This window comes from Chiloscyllium plagiosum, unplaced genomic scaffold (assembly GCF_037043375.1).
Source record: "Chiloscyllium plagiosum isolate Xiang-an unplaced genomic scaffold, Cpla_swu_hap1 HiC_scaffold_22, whole genome shotgun sequence".
Lineage (NCBI taxonomy): Eukaryota > Metazoa > Chordata > Chondrichthyes > Orectolobiformes > Hemiscylliidae > Chiloscyllium > Chiloscyllium plagiosum.
The window spans coordinates 12,477,440-12,496,860 of NW_028270160.1; the positions used below are offsets into that span (position 1 = coordinate 12,477,440).

The following is a 19,421-nucleotide window of genomic DNA, read 5'->3' on the forward strand; positions in this document are numbered from 1 at the left end:
ACAAATAGTATCATCTAAAATGGATGTTATGCTGAAATAAGGGAGACTTTAATGGGATGAGGAAGGAGTTGGATAAATTTAGACTAGGAACACACGTTATATGGTGGAACATTTGAGGAGCAGTGGAGGACTTTCAAAGAGATTTTTACAGTGCTCAAGGAAAGTATATTCTGGTCGAAAACAAGTTCGGAAGAGCCTGCCTTGGATAACCAAGGAAATAAAGGAAGTGATCCAATCAAAAGCTCAGGTTTACAAAGTGGCAAGAGTAGTGGGAAACAGGAAGACTGGGAAAACTTTGAAAAGCAACAAAGAACCAGGAAGCAAGCAATAAAGAAAGGAAAGATAGATTATGAATGCAAATGAGCAGAATACAAAAACTGATAGGAAGCGTTTTTATAAATATATAAAATGGAAAAGGGTGGCTAAAGTCCCTTGCGGAGAACTAATATTGGGTAATGCTGAAACAGCAGAGGACTTGAATAACTATGTTGTGTCAGTCTTCACAGTGGAAGATGTGTCTAACATGCCAAAGAATGATGTTAAGGATATGATAGGAGGTGAGGATCTCGATTCAATTGTTATTACTGAAGAGGTAGTGTTGAGCAAACATGAGGGGATAAAAGTAGATAAGTCACCTGGTCCTGATGCAATGCATCTCAGGTTGCTCAAAGAAATGGTGAAAGTTATAGTAGGTATGTTAGTGGCAATTTACCAAAATTCACTGGACTCCAGGCAGATTCCGGCAGACTGGAAGACAGGGAATGTCACACTGCTGTTTAAAAAAGGCTGTAGGCAAAAGGCAGGTAACTATAGGCCAGTTAGCTTAACATCTGTAGTTGGGAAAATGCTGGAGGCCATCATTAAAGAAGAAATAGTGAGATATCTGCAATGGAAAGGGTTCCATCAGGCAGATGCAGCATGGATTCAGGAAGGGGAAGTCATGTTTGACAAACTTACTGAGCTCTTTGAGGATGCAACAAGTGCAGTGGATGGAGGGGAATGGGTGGATGTTGTATAATTGGATTTACAGAAAGCGTTCAATAAGGTGCTGCATAAAAAACTCATGCATAAGTTAAGAATGCATGAAGTTGCAAGGAATGTACTAGCATGTATAGGGGACTGGTTAACCAATAAAAAGCAGAGAGTTGGGATAAATGGGTGTTTCTCTGGTTGGAGATTAGTGGTGAGTGGGGTGGCGCAGGGGTTGGTGTTGGGCCCACAACTGTTCATGATATATATAAACAATATGGAAGAGTAGGTAGTTTGTCGATGATACTAAATTGAGGGGAAAGGCAAATTATGCAAAAGAATGTGGAGGGTCTGCAGAGAGATTTAGCTAGGTTGAGTGAGTGGGCAATGGTCTGGCAGAGGGAGTACAATGTTGCTAAATGTGAAGTTATCCACATTGGAAGTAAAAATAGTAGGTCAGTGACATTTAAATGGTGAAAGATTGCAGCATACTGTTGTGCAAAGCGACTTAGGAGGGCTCGCACATGAATCGCGAAACGTTCATTTGCAGATGCGACAGATAATCAGGAAGCCAAACGGAATACTGGCTTTCATTGCCAGAGGAACTGAACTTAAGAGCAGGGAGGTTCTGCTGCAATTGTACAAGGTGTTGATGAGGCTGCACCTGGAGTATTGTGCACAGTTCTGGTCTCCTTACTTGAGGAAGGATATAGTGGCTTTGGAGGCGGTGCAGAGGAGGTTCACCAAGTTGATTCTGGAGATGAGAGGGTTACCTTATGAGGAGAGGTTAAGTTGCCTGGGACTGTACTCACTAGAATTTAGAAGAATGAGATGGGATCTTATAGAAACATATAAGGTAATGAAAGGGATAGATAAGATAGAGGAGGCAAGTTGTTTCTGCTGATGAGTGAGACTAGGACTCGGAGACATGGCTTCAAGATTAGAGGGAGTAGATTTAGGACAGAGATGATGAGAAACTACTTTTACCAGAGAGTTGTAATTCTACAGAATTATCTGCCCAAGGAAGCAGTAGAGGCAGCTTCATTAAATATATTCAAGACATATTTGAATGTATTTTAGTATGGTAGGGGAATTAAGGGTTATGGGCATAATGCAGGTAGGAGGAGCTGAAACAGTGGATAGATCAGCCATAATTTTAAGGAATGGCAGAGCAGGCTTGATGGGCCAAATGGTCTACTCCTGCTTCTATTACTATGAAACTACAAAAGCTCACTCCCATTCCAAAAAATACTGGCCAGAACTGGCACAAAGCCACAGGCCCCAACCACACTCAAACTTGGCAGCAGGTCAACATCTAATCTGGGAAAAATCGGTCATGTTTGTGCTGTCATGTGTTTAGGCAGATTAAGCTAGTGTGGGGAGATTTATAATATACTTCATGAAGTTTGAAATTAACTTGACCCAGGGAGTGTGTTGCATTTACTTTGGGAATGTTCAGTTGTATTTCTAAGATGGTTTGGATAACTAAGTTAGAGGTGAGGCAGCAAGGCACTTCAGTTTTATTTGATATTTTTAATGAATTAATTACAATAGGAGACTATGCACTGAGTTCTGATTTAAAAGAGCAGAACAAGCTGCATTTATCTGGACAAGCACTTATTTACATTAAAGTGGACACCATCTCCTTACTCTCTTCACAGAAGCTCTTCCATGATCTTAGCCTTGAGTTCAATATCCTGGTTCTCAAATGCTTCTTTCTGCAGCCAGTCAGTCAAAGACTGAACTGACATAATGGAGGCGATGAAGAATTTCATTATCTTTATCTGTCTATTCTGAGAGCAGATTCCCAAGATACGGAAGACGGACCTCATTTCCAGGATCTCACCGTTGATCATAAATTAATGGTCAGGCAGTTGTGGTGCTGCAGAAATTGGTTGGAAGAGGAGCTTCATTTTCTAGACGTTTGATGAATGGCACATTTTCTCATTTGTTTTGGAAGAAATGAAAATCATCTGAAATGCAGTTCAAGTCAGGGAGCACACAGGCACCATTTGAACACTAGCATAATCTGTACATTGAAACTCCAAGGTTGAAATTAGAATGGTTTTACTTTGCATTGAAGGAGATGCAAATTGAATAGTTTCCCATCTGATCTGTGGATCGTCTTGAGACAAGATGCAGTATTGCAATGAGAAATATGAAGAGGAGAGTCGATGCAACCTTCTTTGACCCCAGTTCTTACTGAGGTAAGGTAGAGGGAGATGGCCTTCCAAAACACATCAACACGTAGTTAAAACCTCATATCGTGTTATCTCAGTGGAGGATGATGTAAACTACATGCGCATGTTCCTCAAGCCACGAAATGGAACAATGTATTGCAGATAGAAGATAATGACAAGAAACATCAATGTAAAGCCATAGACGTTGTGCTGAATTAATTTTTCAACTCAACACCCTAACCAGAAGGATGCTGATTATTTTAATGTGGACACAAGAATATCAGAAGTACTAACCAGCTACCTTATCCATCTCTTGGTGACAGAATTACACTCTTCCTGCAAACATAAAAGCAATCAGTGCAACAGGAACTAAGTCACCTCCCCAGCCCATTAAATAATATTCATGGGTTCAGAAGGGTAATGGATTTTGTAAACTGTTCAGAACATACAACACTCATTCAGTAAAAAGAACATTGCCACGAATTAAGTTGAGTAAAAAGAGAATGCCTACCCCTTTAAAGTCACACAAATATTTTCCATTATTGAAAAGGAGTATCCATTTGAACATTCACATGCTACTTACCGTAACCAGCAGCTGATGCTCCTTTTGGAATAAGCAGAAAAAGACAAAGGAACAATTTGAAATACTGAACACGGGTTTAAAAAAAAACACACAATGCTTAGCAGAATTCATTTTGTAAAGCTAAAGGCAAATTTGTCTAGTCTTACCAGACCACAGGGCTGCTCTCTCATTAGAGAGAGATGTCTGATGGTGGTTTAACCAGAGGGTCACCACACCAGAAGCGAGGGGAGAACTTGAGAAGACAACATATCTGAAGGAACCTCAGTCACATTAAATATTAACTTTATTTCCAAACCTCTCCATGGTCTTAATTATCTCTGATCCTTTCCCAACTCTGAATCTTTGAGTTATCTGCACACCACCATTGAATGGCTTCTTGTGCCAGCCCAATTGTAATTGCTCTAGTATAGGTGACCATGTCTTCAGCTGCTTTGACTCGAATCTTTGAAATCCCTTGTCTCAAATCCCAAATTTTTCTGCCTTTCTTTCCAGTGTTAAGGTACACCTTATAAACTACCTATTTGGTCGCCTGCCCTAATCTTTTGTTGCAGCTTAGTGTCAAAATTTGCTTGATAACTTGTGATGTACTGTCTTAAAATATCCTCTTGACTTAAATTTGAGAATTACATGCACTCTGTGCCTATCACACTGGGGCAGCATGGTGGCTCAATGGTGAACACTGCTGCCTTACAGCTCCAGAGACCTGGGTTCAATTCCTGCCTTGGGTGACTGTCTCTGTGGAGTTTGCACATTCTCCCCGTGTCTGCGTGGGTTTCCTCTGGGTGCTCTGGTTTCCTTCCACAGTGCAAAGATGTGCAGGCCAGGTGAATTGGCCATGCTAAATTGCCCATAGTGTTAGGTACATTAGTCAGAAGGAAATGGGTCTGGGTGGGTTACTCTTCAGAGGCTCGGTGTGGACTTGTTGGGCCGAAGGGCCTGTTTCCACATTGTAGGGAATCTAAACTAATCTAACTTTACTGTGAAGTCCCTTGGGACCTTTTACTACCTTAAAGGTGCTAAACAAATAAAAGTCATCACTGTGGTCAATTCTGATGCTGACAGATCTGCTATTTAGTTCCAACACACTCTGCTTTTATGATATGGAGATGCCGGTGTTGGACTGGGGTGTACAAAGTTAAAAATCACACAACACCAGGTTATACGTCAACAGGTTTAATTGGAAGTACTAGCTTTCGGAGTACTGCTCCTTCATCAGGTGGTTGTGACAACCATCTGAAGAAGGAGCAGCACTCTGAAAGCTAGTGCTTCCAATTAAACCTGTTGACCTATAACATGGTGTTGTGTGATTTTTAACTCTGCTTTTATTTCAGCTACTCGTTAGAATTTCTAATTTATATCTGAACATTACTCCAGTTGGTTTTAATTGCTCTGAACAATTCAATTATGCAAGAAATATAATATTATTGTTAAAGCAAAGTCAACAGTTTGCATTTTTAAAAATTTGCCAGAATGGCATGGTCTCTGGGAGAGAAGGGAACAAATCAAATACAAAGTAATACATCTGTACACTGCCCCACTAAACATTTCCTGAGCAGTTTAAACATACACTACACGTCTTTCTACACTGCACTATTATACATTCCTTAGGCAGATACAGCAGTGGCACAGAGTACAGCATTTCATTCTCCTTTTAACATGTATTTTGGTTCCAATCTCAAAGATGCACTTTCTACCACAGGTCGTTCTGCTATAACGTGATGGTTGCGCAGTTGAGCAACCTTGTGTGATAAAAAAAAGTGCTTAAAGTGTTAGTAACGTAATCATGTTACAACTAACACACATTTTAAAATTTTGCACTTTTGAAACAGTGCCCACAATTCGTTAATCGTGTTATAGTGAATTTCTGTTAACAAAACACTCATTATAGCAGAACGACTGTATTACAATTACATTTCCCAATCAACCTTTGAAAAGTAGCCAATGTGCTGCAAACTATCTAACTGTTACCAACTCCCTTTACTCCTTTTAAGGGCACTGCCAGGCAGTGAGTTTTGCCAATCTGTCTGAGCTTCTGCAGTGCCCATTCCCACTCTTAACCGCTGATCTCGCGATACTACATAGTAATCAGTAGTAGGAACCTCAGTTGATTTTTCCTTGCCTCATTCTAGGAAAGCTGACCATTCTTCTTACCAGACTGAGATAAGGTAACTGACACAATACGTTCACCAATGTTAGTGCTGTGCTTTATTTAGATCAGTCATCAAAGGGAAATTTATCTAATCTTAATCATTTATCGGTTTTATTACATTGTTTGTAAATCTTTAAATCTAAACAGCAGCAGAAGGCTCAAAAGGGTTGCAGTAACAGGATCAATAGAGAAAGCAAGGCACATTTGAGATCAGCTAACTTAGCAGAGGATTGGTTGTGTGGTGGATAGTGAAGAATGTTACAAAAAAAATCTTAATCAATTGGCTAAAGAGTGGCAGATGGAGTTTAATTTAGATAAATGAGGTTTTGCAGTTTGGTAAAAATAAGGGCAGACTTATAGAATTAAAAGTAGGGCCTTGGGTAGTGTTGTAGAACAGAGAGATGTAGGGGGTTCAAATACATAATTATTTGAAGTTTGTATCATGTATTGATAGGGTGGTTTAGAAAGCGTTTAACACGCTTGCGTTCATTGCTCAGACTTTTGAGTATAGGAGTTGGACCGTTATGTTGAGGTTGTACAGGATGTTGGTGCAGTCTCTCTGGAATAATGTTCCCTGTTAAAGGAAGGACATTATTAGGATGGAGATGGTTCAGAAGAGATTTACCAGGATGTTGCCAGGAATGAGGGTCTGAGTTATAAGGAGAGGCTGGATAAGCTAGGACTTTTTTTTACTGAAGCATGGGAAGTAGAGAGGTGACCTTATAGAGGTTTATAAAATCAAGAGGAGTATAGATAAGATGAATGGCAGCATTCTTTTCCGTTGGGCAAGAGATTTCAAGATTAGAGAGCACATTTTTAAGATGAGAAGACAAAGATTTTAAAAAGACATGAGGGGCAATTTGTTTATACGGAAAGTGGTTCATGTACGGAATGAACTTTGAGAGGAAGTGATGGGATGCAGGTACAATTACAACGTTCAAAACACATTTGGATAAGTACATGAATAAGAAATGTTTGGAGGGATATGGGCCAAGCAGAGGCAGGTGGGACTAGTTTAGTTTGGGATTATGTTCAGCACAGACTGGTTGGACCGAAAGATCTGTTCCCATGCTGTATGATTCTATGACTCTAGAATTGTACTTATATACCCTCTTTGAAGATTCTATAATTGAAAAATACAGAAAATATTTTTGAAGTGGAAAGTGAAATATGGGAAACGTGGCAGCCAATTTGTACACAGCAAGATTTCACAAACAGCGGTGCTCTCACGACCATATAATTTGATTTAAGCAGATTGACTAAGGAATGAATATTAGTTAAGGTGCCAAGACAAACTCCCCTAGCTTCAAAATACATTTAGCAGTCAACGGAGAGTGCTTTTAGGGCCTCAGCTTAAAGTATCATCAGAAAAGCATCTCTAGCAGTACAAGACTTCCATAGTACTGGCCTGGGACAGGCTGTATGAACTACACATTCAAGTTCATACAGAAGGAACCCAAATTCTTCAGACTTATACATGAGAGTGCTGCGTGCTGCCAACTCTGGCATGGCTGACATACTGGGCCAGAGATAGGAAACGAATGGTCCGCATGGACTACACCACAAGATTTTAGGCACAGTTCCCACTAACAACGAAAAAAAAAATTTCCAAAAACTCTAGCATATAGGAAAGCTGCCCTAGAATTATGTCCACCTGACCAGGTTGCCAGATATTAGGAACTGCAGTGTTCTGCATTTTCAGTGCCTAGTCCTTTTTAAAAAAATCTCTTTCATGGGATGTCAATGCCGCTAGCAAGGTCAGCACTTTGTTACCTGTCCCTAATTGCCTTAAAAGTCAATAACTTTCTAGGCCAGTTCAGAGGGTAGTTGAGACCTTACCACGTGTAGATCAGGCTAAGTAAGGACAGTAAATTACTTTTCCTAAAGGTCATTGGTGAAACAGGTAAGTTTATACAACAACTGGTGATAGTTTAATGGCACCTTTAATGAAACTGTCCACCAATTTCAACCTTTCCCTTGATCATAAGTCTAGTAGAAGTAGAAGAGAGCATGAAGGGTTCAAATCAACACCAAAAATCCAACCAGATTAACTGGCTCTTCAGAGAAGAAGACTGGTCACATTTAATCCAGTTTAGTCTAAATGGTACTGCAGATCCACAGAAAGTGCTTGACTTGTAATTACTCTCCAGCATGTTAGACAATTACAGTTCTTTGGGTCACCTGGAACTAGGCAATAAATGTGGACTTGCCAGCCATGCTAACATTCTGAAAATTATTTCTTTATTTGAATCACTTCCTGCAACAAAACAATTTGAACCTAGATGGATTTGCACATGGCAGCACAGATAAGCTTAAGAACATGCCAGTGAGGAGTCAAAGGCATATGCCCCATCTCCACAATACTACAAAGTATCCAAACTCTGACACTGTGCCATGTTCAGAGTTGTGGATAGACATTTTGCACGTTAGTTCCCTAAGCGGTTTCAGATTTTCAACTTTGAATTTAACTGCACACCAAGAGGGGCTGTTACATATCATTCTGTTCAACTTGTCCTTTCAGGTGTGAACTCTGCAATATCTCCACGGTAGATCATAAAAATAAACCATGAGGAGTCCACATCTATTCACATAAACTGAAAGAAAATCAAAAAGTAAATTCCGGAAATTACACATAAATGATTGTAAAGGATACTGTGCCAAATAAAACCAGACATGACACGCATACTTGGCGTAAAATTGGGCCTGAAGATTTTATAGGCTGAAATTGCGGTGTGTGAAATTAGTAACAAATGTGTTGACGTGCAATTCTTTTGCCCACTATTTTATAAAATTGTACGGACTCATTTGTCTGAAACACCTTTTAAATTCAACAGAACACTCAGTGACTTTACAGAGAGTGGTGGGTGCGTGGAATGCACTGCCAGCAGTCATAGTAGGGGCATTTAAGTGACTCTTGGATAGGCACATGGAAGATAGTTCAATGAAGGGTAGGTAGGTTAGTCTGATCTTAGAGTAGGATAAAAGCCCGGCATAATATTGAGGGCTGAAAGGTCTGTATTGTGCTTAACACTCTATGTTCTATTATAACATATTTCCAAAGCAGGACGAAATAACTGGACAGAAGCAATGAGGGGAAAGGGCTCGGAGATGACTATAACCAGAGCTGGAGTTACTCTAGTGACTACACTTCAAAATTACAAAGACTGCATATATTTGGGAAATCCAGTAGCTGTGAAAGACACTACATATTGCAAATATTCCTCAAGAAGGAGAGAGAGGCAGAGGAGGAGAAGTTTGGGGAGAGGGTTTCTGACTGTGCAAGCTGAAGGAAAACTGGCTGAAGGACTCTGTAAAGGAGGCTAATGAAAGAGCAGGAATTACATCAAGCATCATGTTATGAAGGAATTTGCAGTTGCAGGCAGGTTCAAAGTTAAAAGTAGTGAATAATAAATTCTAAAATGGAATGCAAGAGGAATTTCTTTACCCAGAGAACATTGGGAATATGAAACTCACTATCATATGAAGTTGTTGAGAGCTAATAGCTTAGATAAACCCAACTGAAAGTGAGATAAATCTACGTGGGAGAAATACACTGATATGGCTATTGGGAAGGAGACTCATGTGGAACATTGAAACTGACATGGATCTGTTAGCCAAATCATACATTTGAGAGTTGTACTCACAAAGCAATGTAACTTTACTGAGGAACATCCTTTGTTACTAATACCACACATATCAATTCCCACCCATTCATTTCTCCCACACACCTGTTTTCTTGACATTGTGCAAACATCTTTTAAAGTTTTGCAAGATCCCTTTCACTTCGTCATATTCATCAGATAAACTGAAGTCAAAATAGTTCACTAATACCTTTTGTTTTGATGCCTTCTCCCTGTGCCCTGCTAACAAGTCCAATCTTGAAAATAACGGCAACTACGAAGGCCATTTGTGTTGTCGAAGAGTTAGGACTAAATCCAGAAGCAGATGATTAATCCTGGGTTGAGGATCTACTTATTTCAATTGGAAACATGTGGCAGCAGAAACCTAGCTTTAAATCATGATCAATTCTTTTTTCTTTATGCTGCAGACAAATAACCTCATTTCTCAAACCCCTAACCCTATTCAGTCTTCTCCGAACATCATAATGAGAAACCATTAATTCAACAGAGTTTAGGCTGACTCTATTCTCACTTTTGGGCTCAGTGGTTAGCACTGCCACTTCACAGCACCAGGGACCCAGGTTTGATTCCAGCCTCAGACAACTCTGTAGAGTTTGCACATTCTCCCTGTGTCTGCGTGGGCTTCCTCTGGGTGCTCCTGCTTCCTCCCACAGTCCAAAGATGTGCAGGTTAGGTGAATTGGCCATGCTATATTGCCCCATAGAGTTCAGGGATGTGTAGGCTCAATGCATTAGTCATGGGAAATGTAGAGTCATAGGGCAGGGTAATGGGTCTTGGTGGGATACTCTTTGGAGGGTCGGTGTGCACTTGTGTCAAAAGGTCCATTTCCACACTCTATGAATTCTAATTCTAATTCTTGACTACCTACAACAGTCTCAATGAGCATTCTGGCAGGAAAACATGGAAGGTGTGTAATTCAGTCCTTTTACTAGACAAGAGATAGGAGACAAGATTGCATCACCAGTCACCCCTGCCATCCCAACTGGGATCTCTCCAACACAAACACAAATCAAGGGTGGTGAAAGAGGTTATGACTTCCCTGGACATCGAGACTGGGCCCTGGACAGCCTCAGAACAAGGGACTAATCATTTAAGGTCAAAAATTTTCTTCACTCAAATGACTGTGAATCTTTAAAATTGGCTACACAAGGGGTTATGGATGCTTCACCAATGAATATCATTAAGGCTCTCAGGATGTTGGTGAAATGAAACCTAGAATGTTGTGTACAGTTCTAGCCTTCACATTTGAGGAGGAATCTACTCGCATTAGAGGCAGTTCAGGGAAGGCTCAACTGGTTGATTCCCAGAATGAAGCAGTTGTCTTACAAGGAAAGGTCGAGCAGTTTGAACCTATCTTCATTGGAGTTTAAGTGAATGAGGGGTACTGAGGGGGTTTGACAGGGTTGATGCTGAGGGGTGTTTCCCCTTATAGGACAATCTAGAACATGGGGCACAGTTTCAAAATAAGAAGTCGCCCAGACAAGTTGGAGATCAGGAGGAGTTTCTTCTCTCAGAGGATTCTCTACTCCAAAGTGTAAGGGAGATTGGGTCAGTGAACATATTCAAGGTCAGTTTGAGCAGATTTTTGATTGACAATGGAGTCAAGGGTTATGGGGAGCAGAATGAACATGGAGTTGAAACCACAATCAGATCAACCATGATCTAATAGAGCACACACTCAAGGAGCTGCCAAGTCCACTCCTTTGCTAAGGTGCACATTTGCTAAGCCATCAAGAAGTGAAGGTAACTCTCTTGGACACTTAATACCCCATGTGTTTGCAGCTCATCAGGACAACCGTTTTATTTAAAACATGGATATCAAGATTATCAATTAGGCTTGCAACATTGCAGCCTTACACTTGCGAGAAACAACATATACTTCTACACATGGAACTCTACTCTGCAGGTGAAAACAACATCTCCGGGTCTTGCATCTTTTTGGTCTAAACAAAATAGTTCAGTAGCTGGGAGTTCATTTTTGAAGAATCAGACCAGACTCACAAAGTTAACGCTTTTCTTTCTCCAAAGATGATGCCAGACCTGCTAAGGCTCTCCAGTATTCTCTGCGCTTGTTTCAGATTTCCAGTGTTCTCAGTATCTTGTCTTCACATTAATTCAATAGTTCCCTGGTGTACTGTTTATGGAAATGTCCAGACCAATCAGATCTGACTTGCCAACCAATCAGCACTCTTCTCATGCAGGATAAATTATTGCTCTTTCAAACTTGGCATTATTGCATATGTCCTGATGAGTACAAGTGACAAATACTTTGACAGCTTGTCTCTCTCTTTAGCATCAATAAAGTGCAGTGTCTTTCCCATATTTTGCTGGAACCCTTTGGATAATAAAATAATGGTGTTGGGGGCAAAAGGGCTTTTTGATGGCGACATTGTGATCCATCCCACCAATGTTTACTTCCCAATTAGCAGTGGGAAGGCAAGTTTGCCTGAAGGGATGCAGTGTCAGGAAGGATGGTTGGTAACAGGACATCCATGTGGTAAAATCATTCCAAGCAGAGTTGGCAATCTGAGGCCTTCCATATTTATATGATGCCATTCTGCAAAGAGACAGTCCACTGAGCCAAGGGTAGATTTGCAAAGGCCTCTTCACTATCTCTGGTATCAAAAAGAGGCTGTGAAGCTTATCATCTTGAACTCATCAAGACTGATGCAAGAATATGAAATTGTGGGGGAAATTGAAACATGGCCTTCTCACATCTGTTCAGATAAGGTAACATAAACAATTTTCAAACTCATGCCACATTTTGTACTACCAAGTTGCTACATGGTCATTCTATTCTACAAAGATACAAAAGCTATTCAGGCACTAATGTCTTCCAGAATACATACAACATTTTATTACCGTATTAAAAAAAAACTTGGAGAGCAGGAAAATCCACATAGAAACCAGACAGGTCCAGTTATTCAGCAGGGCCATTAAGTAGATCAGAGCCCCAATGACAGAAGCTGTTTTACACTGAGTTCAGGACATGGCTGTGACACTGGAAGTAAAAGATTTTATTTTATTTATTGAGTGTTTTCTTGACCACCAGCTGTTGAGAATCTTGTAGGTTTATTATTGAAGTTTTTTTTGTTGGTCGTGGGGGGATGGGGGGGGGGGGGGGAGGAAGAAGAAGAAGAATGCGTGTGCTTGGCCTGGGGTGGCAGCAGAGGTGGAGAATGCACTCTCGGCTGCAACAGTAGTGCCCCATACAGATCCAAGAAGCAGCTTTACAAGGAGGCATTAAACACTTAATAAAAGACTCATTTCTATTACTTTCCAATTGTTGCACCTGAATTTTCTAAACTGTGTAAAGAAGGAATATGAAAGAAAGAGAAAGCATTGTGCCTATTTAAAGAGTCAGGGGAAGGAGGCGGAAATGTAAGTGTTTGCTACAAGTTGGCAGTGCAATTTATATAAAATTAAAGAGCAATATATTTCCGTTAAGTTGCTCATTCATGAAATATTGTACTGCATAACAAATTAAACTTTACTCATTATAGCAGGCATAATTTGTAAATTAAAAATATTGTACTTATATAACACGTCAGTACATCTCCTTAGAGATGTTGCACACAGTGACTTACCTTGAAGTGTGGAGATTGTTGTGATATAATAGCAGCAGCCAATTTGCACACTTCGATTTCCCACAAACACAAGAATTGCCTGTTTAATTTCTTTTCTTTAAGGTGATGCTGAGAGAAGATGGTTGGCCACCGCATCAGAACAACTCCCCAGTCTTTTTTACATGGTGTCATGAGAATGTTTTAAACATTGGGCTGAACAACTGGATATCACCTCAACTTCACATCTCAGTGAAATAGCACCCTGATACTCTATTCCGTGATGCTCTGCAAATAGTGATGAATAGTGAAGGGCAGCTTGAAATCCTAGTCTTGTGATGTAAAAGGCTGGATTAATACTTACCAGCCAGGCTGACAAAAAAAAATGGGTACTACTCAATGCAGAATTCAAAAAAATTTTCATTATCTAGGATGTTTTGGGAATTTAGAACTTCTGACCACAGGGAGTAGATGAGGCAAATAGGATAGATAGGAAAGCTTGACAAATATACAAAGGATAAATAATTAGAAGGATATATTGTTACAGTTAGACAATGTCAGGCAAGAAGGAGACTTAAAGTGGAGTATAAATGCCAGCATGGACTAGAAGGATGAATCTGTTCTGTGACTTCTACTCAATCCTGGCTTTTAACTGATCCCAGGGAGAATCAATAGTTTTGGCAATGAAAATGATAACCGAAGAGCAGCATGATTGTGGGATTTTAACATATGTTTGGAGATTGCCTTTAGTGATCTTGATTTGCCCCTGTGATTTAATTATTTGATCAATGCAACAAATAAGTCTCTCAGGTCAGAGGCATCAAAATGCAGAAACGTATGATTCTAGACTACAAAGGACAAGCTTCCTTCCAGCGTCCATCTCACCTCTATTGCATCTTTAAATTCATCTTCTGCTTCCTGTTCCTCTGGCTCCTCCAAGGTTCCTACAGTTACTTCCTACAGGGAGAGAGAAGAAGCAGTACTGCTTTAAATGAATCATTGATGGAAAAAAAAGGACAGAGGGAAATATAATCCTTGCAAGAAATAGTGAGGAGGCAATGGTCTCGTGGTACTATCACTATTAATCCAGAAACTCAGCTAATGTTCTGGGGACTCGGGTGCAAATCCATTATAGCAGATAGTGGAATTTTTATTCAATGAAAAATCTGAAACAGTCTAATAATGATCATGAAACCATTGTTAACAGTCACAAAACCCCATTTGGTTCACTCATGCATTCACAGAACAAAATCTGTCATTTTTACCTAGTCTGGTCTACATAACTCCAGACCCACAGCAATGTGGTTGACTCTTAACTGCCCTCCGTACAATTAGGAAGAGCCAGAAATGCCCACATCCTATAAGTGGAAAAAAAAGCAAAGTATTGGGTTGGTTGCAGTCCAAAACTACTGGATATAGGTTTAGGGTGAGGGGGGAGAAATGTTAAAGGGACCGAAGGGGCAACTTTTTCATGCAGAGGGTGGTGCGTGTATGGAATGAGCTGCTGGAGGAAGTGGTGGAAGCTGGTACAATCACAACATTTAAAAGGCATCTGGATGGCTACACGATTAGGAAGGTTTTAGAGGAATATGGGTCAATTGCAACTGGATTGATTGCAGACATCTGGATGAATTGGATAAAGGGTCTGTTTCCAGGCTGTACTTTTCTATGACTCTATAAAAGGAAGTGGGCGAATAACTAAATCCAAATTGGAGATTACATAGCATGACACTATGAGACAAATCTCAAATTATCCAAATACGTTTGCATGACAGGCTGAATCAAGCAGGCAGTTTTTAAAAAATTATTGAGGTACAGGATGTGGGTGCCACCTCAAAGGCAGGCATTTATTGAGTATCGCTGAATGCCCTTGCAGTGCACTGCTTGGGAGGGACGACTACCATTTTGACTCAAACAGTGAAGAAGGAACAATGCAGTTCCAAGGCAGGCAAATGTGCTGTTTGGAGGGGAGGTTTTTTTTAAAAGAAGTTTTAGACAAATCACTGCACGAGCCTTTATCAGTCTTCACTGCAACCAACATTTTACAAGCTGCTTCCAATTTAATAGTTTATTCAAACACAGATAGCCCTGCTGATTTTAATTCTATCGTCTTGGGACCTTTAGAAGGACAACTAAAAAGAAATAAAATCGCCAATTTCCGTTTCCTTTAACGGAAAGCATTTGGCATTTTACAATTCATAGGATAGTGTCAACTAAAGCCATTCATATTACTTACACTTAAATTAAAACACAATCATTGTTTGCCGCCGTTTTCACTTGATATTTGGTTATATAATGTGATCTGAAAGGGGGCTCTTGTGACATAGTGATAGCAGCCGTACTCCTGCACCAAGAGATCGAGTTCAAGTCCAACCTGCACCAGAGGTGTGTAACAGGTGATCAGAAAAATAGTTAAGAGGTGTTGTGGAGACCTCTGTGGCACCGTGGCAATGTCCCTACCTCTGGACCAGAAAGTCCAAGGTATACAATAACATCTCTAAACAGGTTGATTAGAAAAGTAGGTTATTAAAAACAATTGTGATCTGGAATGTATTGCCTGAAAAGGCAATGAAATCAGATTCAATGAAACTTTCCAAAAGAGAATTACTCAATACTTGAAAGATTTTCAGGGTCACAAAGACTAAGCAAGATTTTAAAGAATGTGAGAAAAGTTTGATAGCTCTTCCTGCCACAAGCTAAAAAGGACAAATGAACTGAACTATAAAGATGCCTTGTACAAAGTTTATCTCACTGAAGGATAGGTTGGCAGATGGGGACAGAAAATCGTGCGTAACACCATAAATACCATTCAAATTGTTCAATGCTTGCCCTGCAACAGTTTACATGTGGCGGGAGAAGCATTAGGTTCAGGGACCACCTGAGTCTTTTAATTAACCAATGAATGGCCACTGAGGCTTCTTTCTAAACATAACTCAATTTTCCCCGACTCAGTGGGTGGAGACAGGTACCAGGTGGAAAGGTCAGCAACATGCATTGCATGGCCAAGGCTGGGTCCAGAGGAGCTGTCTTCCTTAATGTTGCCTGCTAGGCCCACTGGAGACCCCCTACACTCATGCAATGTGTCCTCCCTCTAACCCCCAGCCCTTGCACCCCACCCCACAGGGACTGCGACCCCAAATTCCAACTCCAATAATGGAGCTGCAGTCATTTCTCCCAGTGGTATCGCTAGTACTAAGGAACTTCAGGTCAGCTGATCGATGAGGAAGTCTCGCTTTGAGCCAATAAGACCTCTATGAATGTTAAATGGCTGCAAGCCAACCCACTGGAGTGAGGGCAGGCTCATCCCCAATGTCTAGACAAGCAAAGTGAAGGATGGGAGAACAGGATCCGCAAACCAGGTTTGAATTCTTCCCTATTTCAGGAAAGTCAGTAGACTATAGAAAGAGGTTACATCAATAATGATTTTCATGATCTCATGGCATCCCAAAGCAATTCAAACAAAAAAGGTAAAGTGCTGGCGATGAATTGCACCCACTTTTGCTAATGCAGTGGATGAAGTGCTCACATCAGGATCACACCCAAAAAGTAACAAAATAATCAGAAGCTTTCTGAAGAAGGTCATTGCGTGAACATCGAGTCTGATGCTTTTGTCTCTCCAGATGCCACCACACCAATATTTTCTGTTTGTAATCGATTTGTTGGTGTTAGTTGAAGAACAAACATGAGGACGAGGGCAGTTTCCATACCAACTCTACCATTCTCAATTAGAGCAAGAGGTAGTGGATACACACACAGGTGGAGGCAAGCAGCTACCATTCCAGGTGTGATTGTTGATGATGTGTGGGAAGAAAGAGAGCAGGGGAGGAGTAAATATGCAACAGGGCTAGAAACTGCAGGGGCGACGAGGTGAGTGTGAGAGTACGATTGCAAAGGAGAGAAAGGAAACGGGAAGGAAGAGCATGAGTAGGGCAAAAAAAAGCTTAAAAACATGAGTAAGATTGCACAAGCAAGCAACTGAGGAAAGAAGAAAAGAAAGCAAGAGCACACACTAGATCAGAATTTTAAGCCTGAAAATCCTCAATTTATGCCTTTACTCTCTTCAGAATGAGCTTGTGAAGGTCTGGCACCTATTTGCGGTTTTGTATCTTCTGCATTGGCATTCCAGCTGTTTCCAAAACACAGCATGCCAGAATCTATATCCTAGTTTAATGTATAAAGTGCCAAGATCTATATCCTCAAATAACACACAAGTAGACTTCTAATCTCTTGTAACATGCAACATTCCACAACTCACTGTTGTACACAATGTGCTATGGCACATTCACTCCTTTGACATAAAATGGACCACAAACTGGCTCTTTATTGAGCACAATGCCATAAATTAAAAGAACTACTTGTATTTATTTGGTGCCTTTTGATTTTTTCAAATGTCCCAATGTGATCACAACTTTAATAGTTTCTGCTTTTAAGCGTGTCTTTGTTATGCAGACAGGCTCATTGAGCAAGTTTGACATGTTGGAGCCTCACAAGCAACAAACTTGCAAATCATTAGTTCAACTTTCAGAGTGGTGTTAGAAGGGTAACTATTAGCCAAGTCAGGGGAAAACTAGTCAAGGAAGGTTCCGGTGCACTTCTTCTAAGCAGATAACTAATGCTTTTGGTTGAACAGCACCTCCGAAAATACAGCCTCTCTTCACAGCTGGACTACTTTTTGCGGCTGGTTTCTTTCTGAGTATGTGCATGTTCCTAGTAGAGAAGGTGCAAAACTGGACCTACTCTTGGGAAATAAGGCAGGGCAGGTGACCGAGGTGTCAGTGGGGGAGCACTTTGGGGCCAGCGACCATAGTTTTAAAACAGTGATGGAAAAGGACAAACCAGATCTAAAATTTGAAGTTCTAAATTGGAGAAAGGCTAATTTTGACGGTATTAGGCAAGAACTTTTAAAAGCTGATTGGGCACAGATATTCGCAGGTAAAGGGACGGCTGGAAAATGGGAAGCCTTCAGAAATGAGACGACTCCAGAGAAAGTATATTCCTGTTAGGGTGAAAGGAAATGCTGGTAGGTATAGGGAATGTTGTATGACGAGGGAAATTGAGGTTTTGATTGAGGAAAAGAAGGAAGCATATGTCAGATATAGGCAGGAAACATTAAGAGATCCTTAGAAGAGTATAAAGGCAGTAGGAGTATACTTAAGAGGGACATCAGGAGGGCAAAAAGGGGACATGGGATAGCTTTGGCAATTAGGGTTAAGGAGAATCCAAAGAGTTTTTATAAGGACAAAAGGGTAACTAGGGAGAGAATACAGCCACGCAAAGATCAGCTAGGCAGCTTATGTGTGGAGCCGCACAAGTTGCGGGAGATACTAAATGAGTATTTTGCATCAGTGTTTACTATGGAGAAGAACAAGGAAGATATAGAATCTGGAGAAATAGATGGTGACATCTTGAAAAATATCCACACCACAGAGGTGGTGGTGCTGGACTTTGAAACATATAAAAGTGGACAAATCCCAGGACCTGATCAGGTGTACCCGAGAACTCTGTGGGAAGCTAGGTAAGCGATTGCTGGGCCTCTTGCGGAGATATTTGTATCATTGATAGTCACAGGTGAGGTGCTAGAAGACCATAGGTTGACTATGGTGGGCAGGTTGGAGAGAATCCTGAGGGACAGAATTTGGAAAGGCAAGGATTGATTAGTGATAGTCAGCATGGCTTTGTGCATGGGAAATCATGTCTCACTAACTTGATTGAGTTTTTTGAAGAAGTAACAAAGAGGATTGATGAGGGCAGAGCAGTGGACGTGATCTATATGGACTTCACTAAGGCGTTCAACAAGGTTCCCTATGGGAGACTGTTTAGCATGTTAGTTTAGAATGTTAGATCTCACGGAATACAGGGAGAACTAGCCATTTGGATACAGTACTGGCTCAAAGGTAGAAGACAGAGGGTAGTGGTGGAGGGTTGATTTTTAGACTGGAGGCCTGTGACCAGTGGAGTGCAACAAGGATCAGTGCTGGGTCCACTACTTTTCGTCATTTCTATAAATGATTTGGATGTGAGCAAAAGAGTTATAGTTAATAAGTTTGCAGATGACACCAAAATTGGAGGTGTAGTGGACAGCGAAGAGGGTTCCGTCAGAGTACAACGGCATCTTGATCAGATGGGCCAGTGGATGAAGAGTGGCAGATGGAGGTTAACTTAGTTAAATGCGAGGTGCTGCATTTTGGAAAAGTAAATCAAAGCAGGACTTAAATATTTAATGGTAAGGTTCTAGGGAGTGTTGCTGAACAAAGAGACCTTGGAGTGCAGGTTCATAGCTCCTTGAAAGTGGAGTCGCAGGTAGATAGGATAGTGAAGGCGGCGTTTGGTATGCTT

The 19,421-nt window shown here is 40.8% G+C and overlaps 1 protein-coding gene across 4 annotated transcripts in view; it reads right to left on the reverse strand.

Moving 5' to 3' along the window:
- zfyve27 (zinc finger, FYVE domain containing 27) overlaps positions 1-19,421 on the reverse strand; it is a 192,914-nt gene that overhangs the window by 110,434 nt on the left and 63,059 nt on the right. For 2 of the 4 annotated variants that reach the window (XM_087998754.1, XM_087998752.1), the window contains exons 7-8: positions 13,971-14,042; positions 3,733-3,753 (exon numbers count right to left, since the gene is read on the reverse strand). In XM_087998754.1, coding sequence (XP_087854880.1) covers positions 3,733-3,753; positions 13,971-14,042 — 93 coding nt within the window. The remainder of the gene's footprint in view (positions 1-3,732; positions 3,754-13,970; positions 14,043-19,421) is intronic. The other 2 variants (XM_087998755.1, XM_087998753.1) reach the window with 1 other exon arrangement.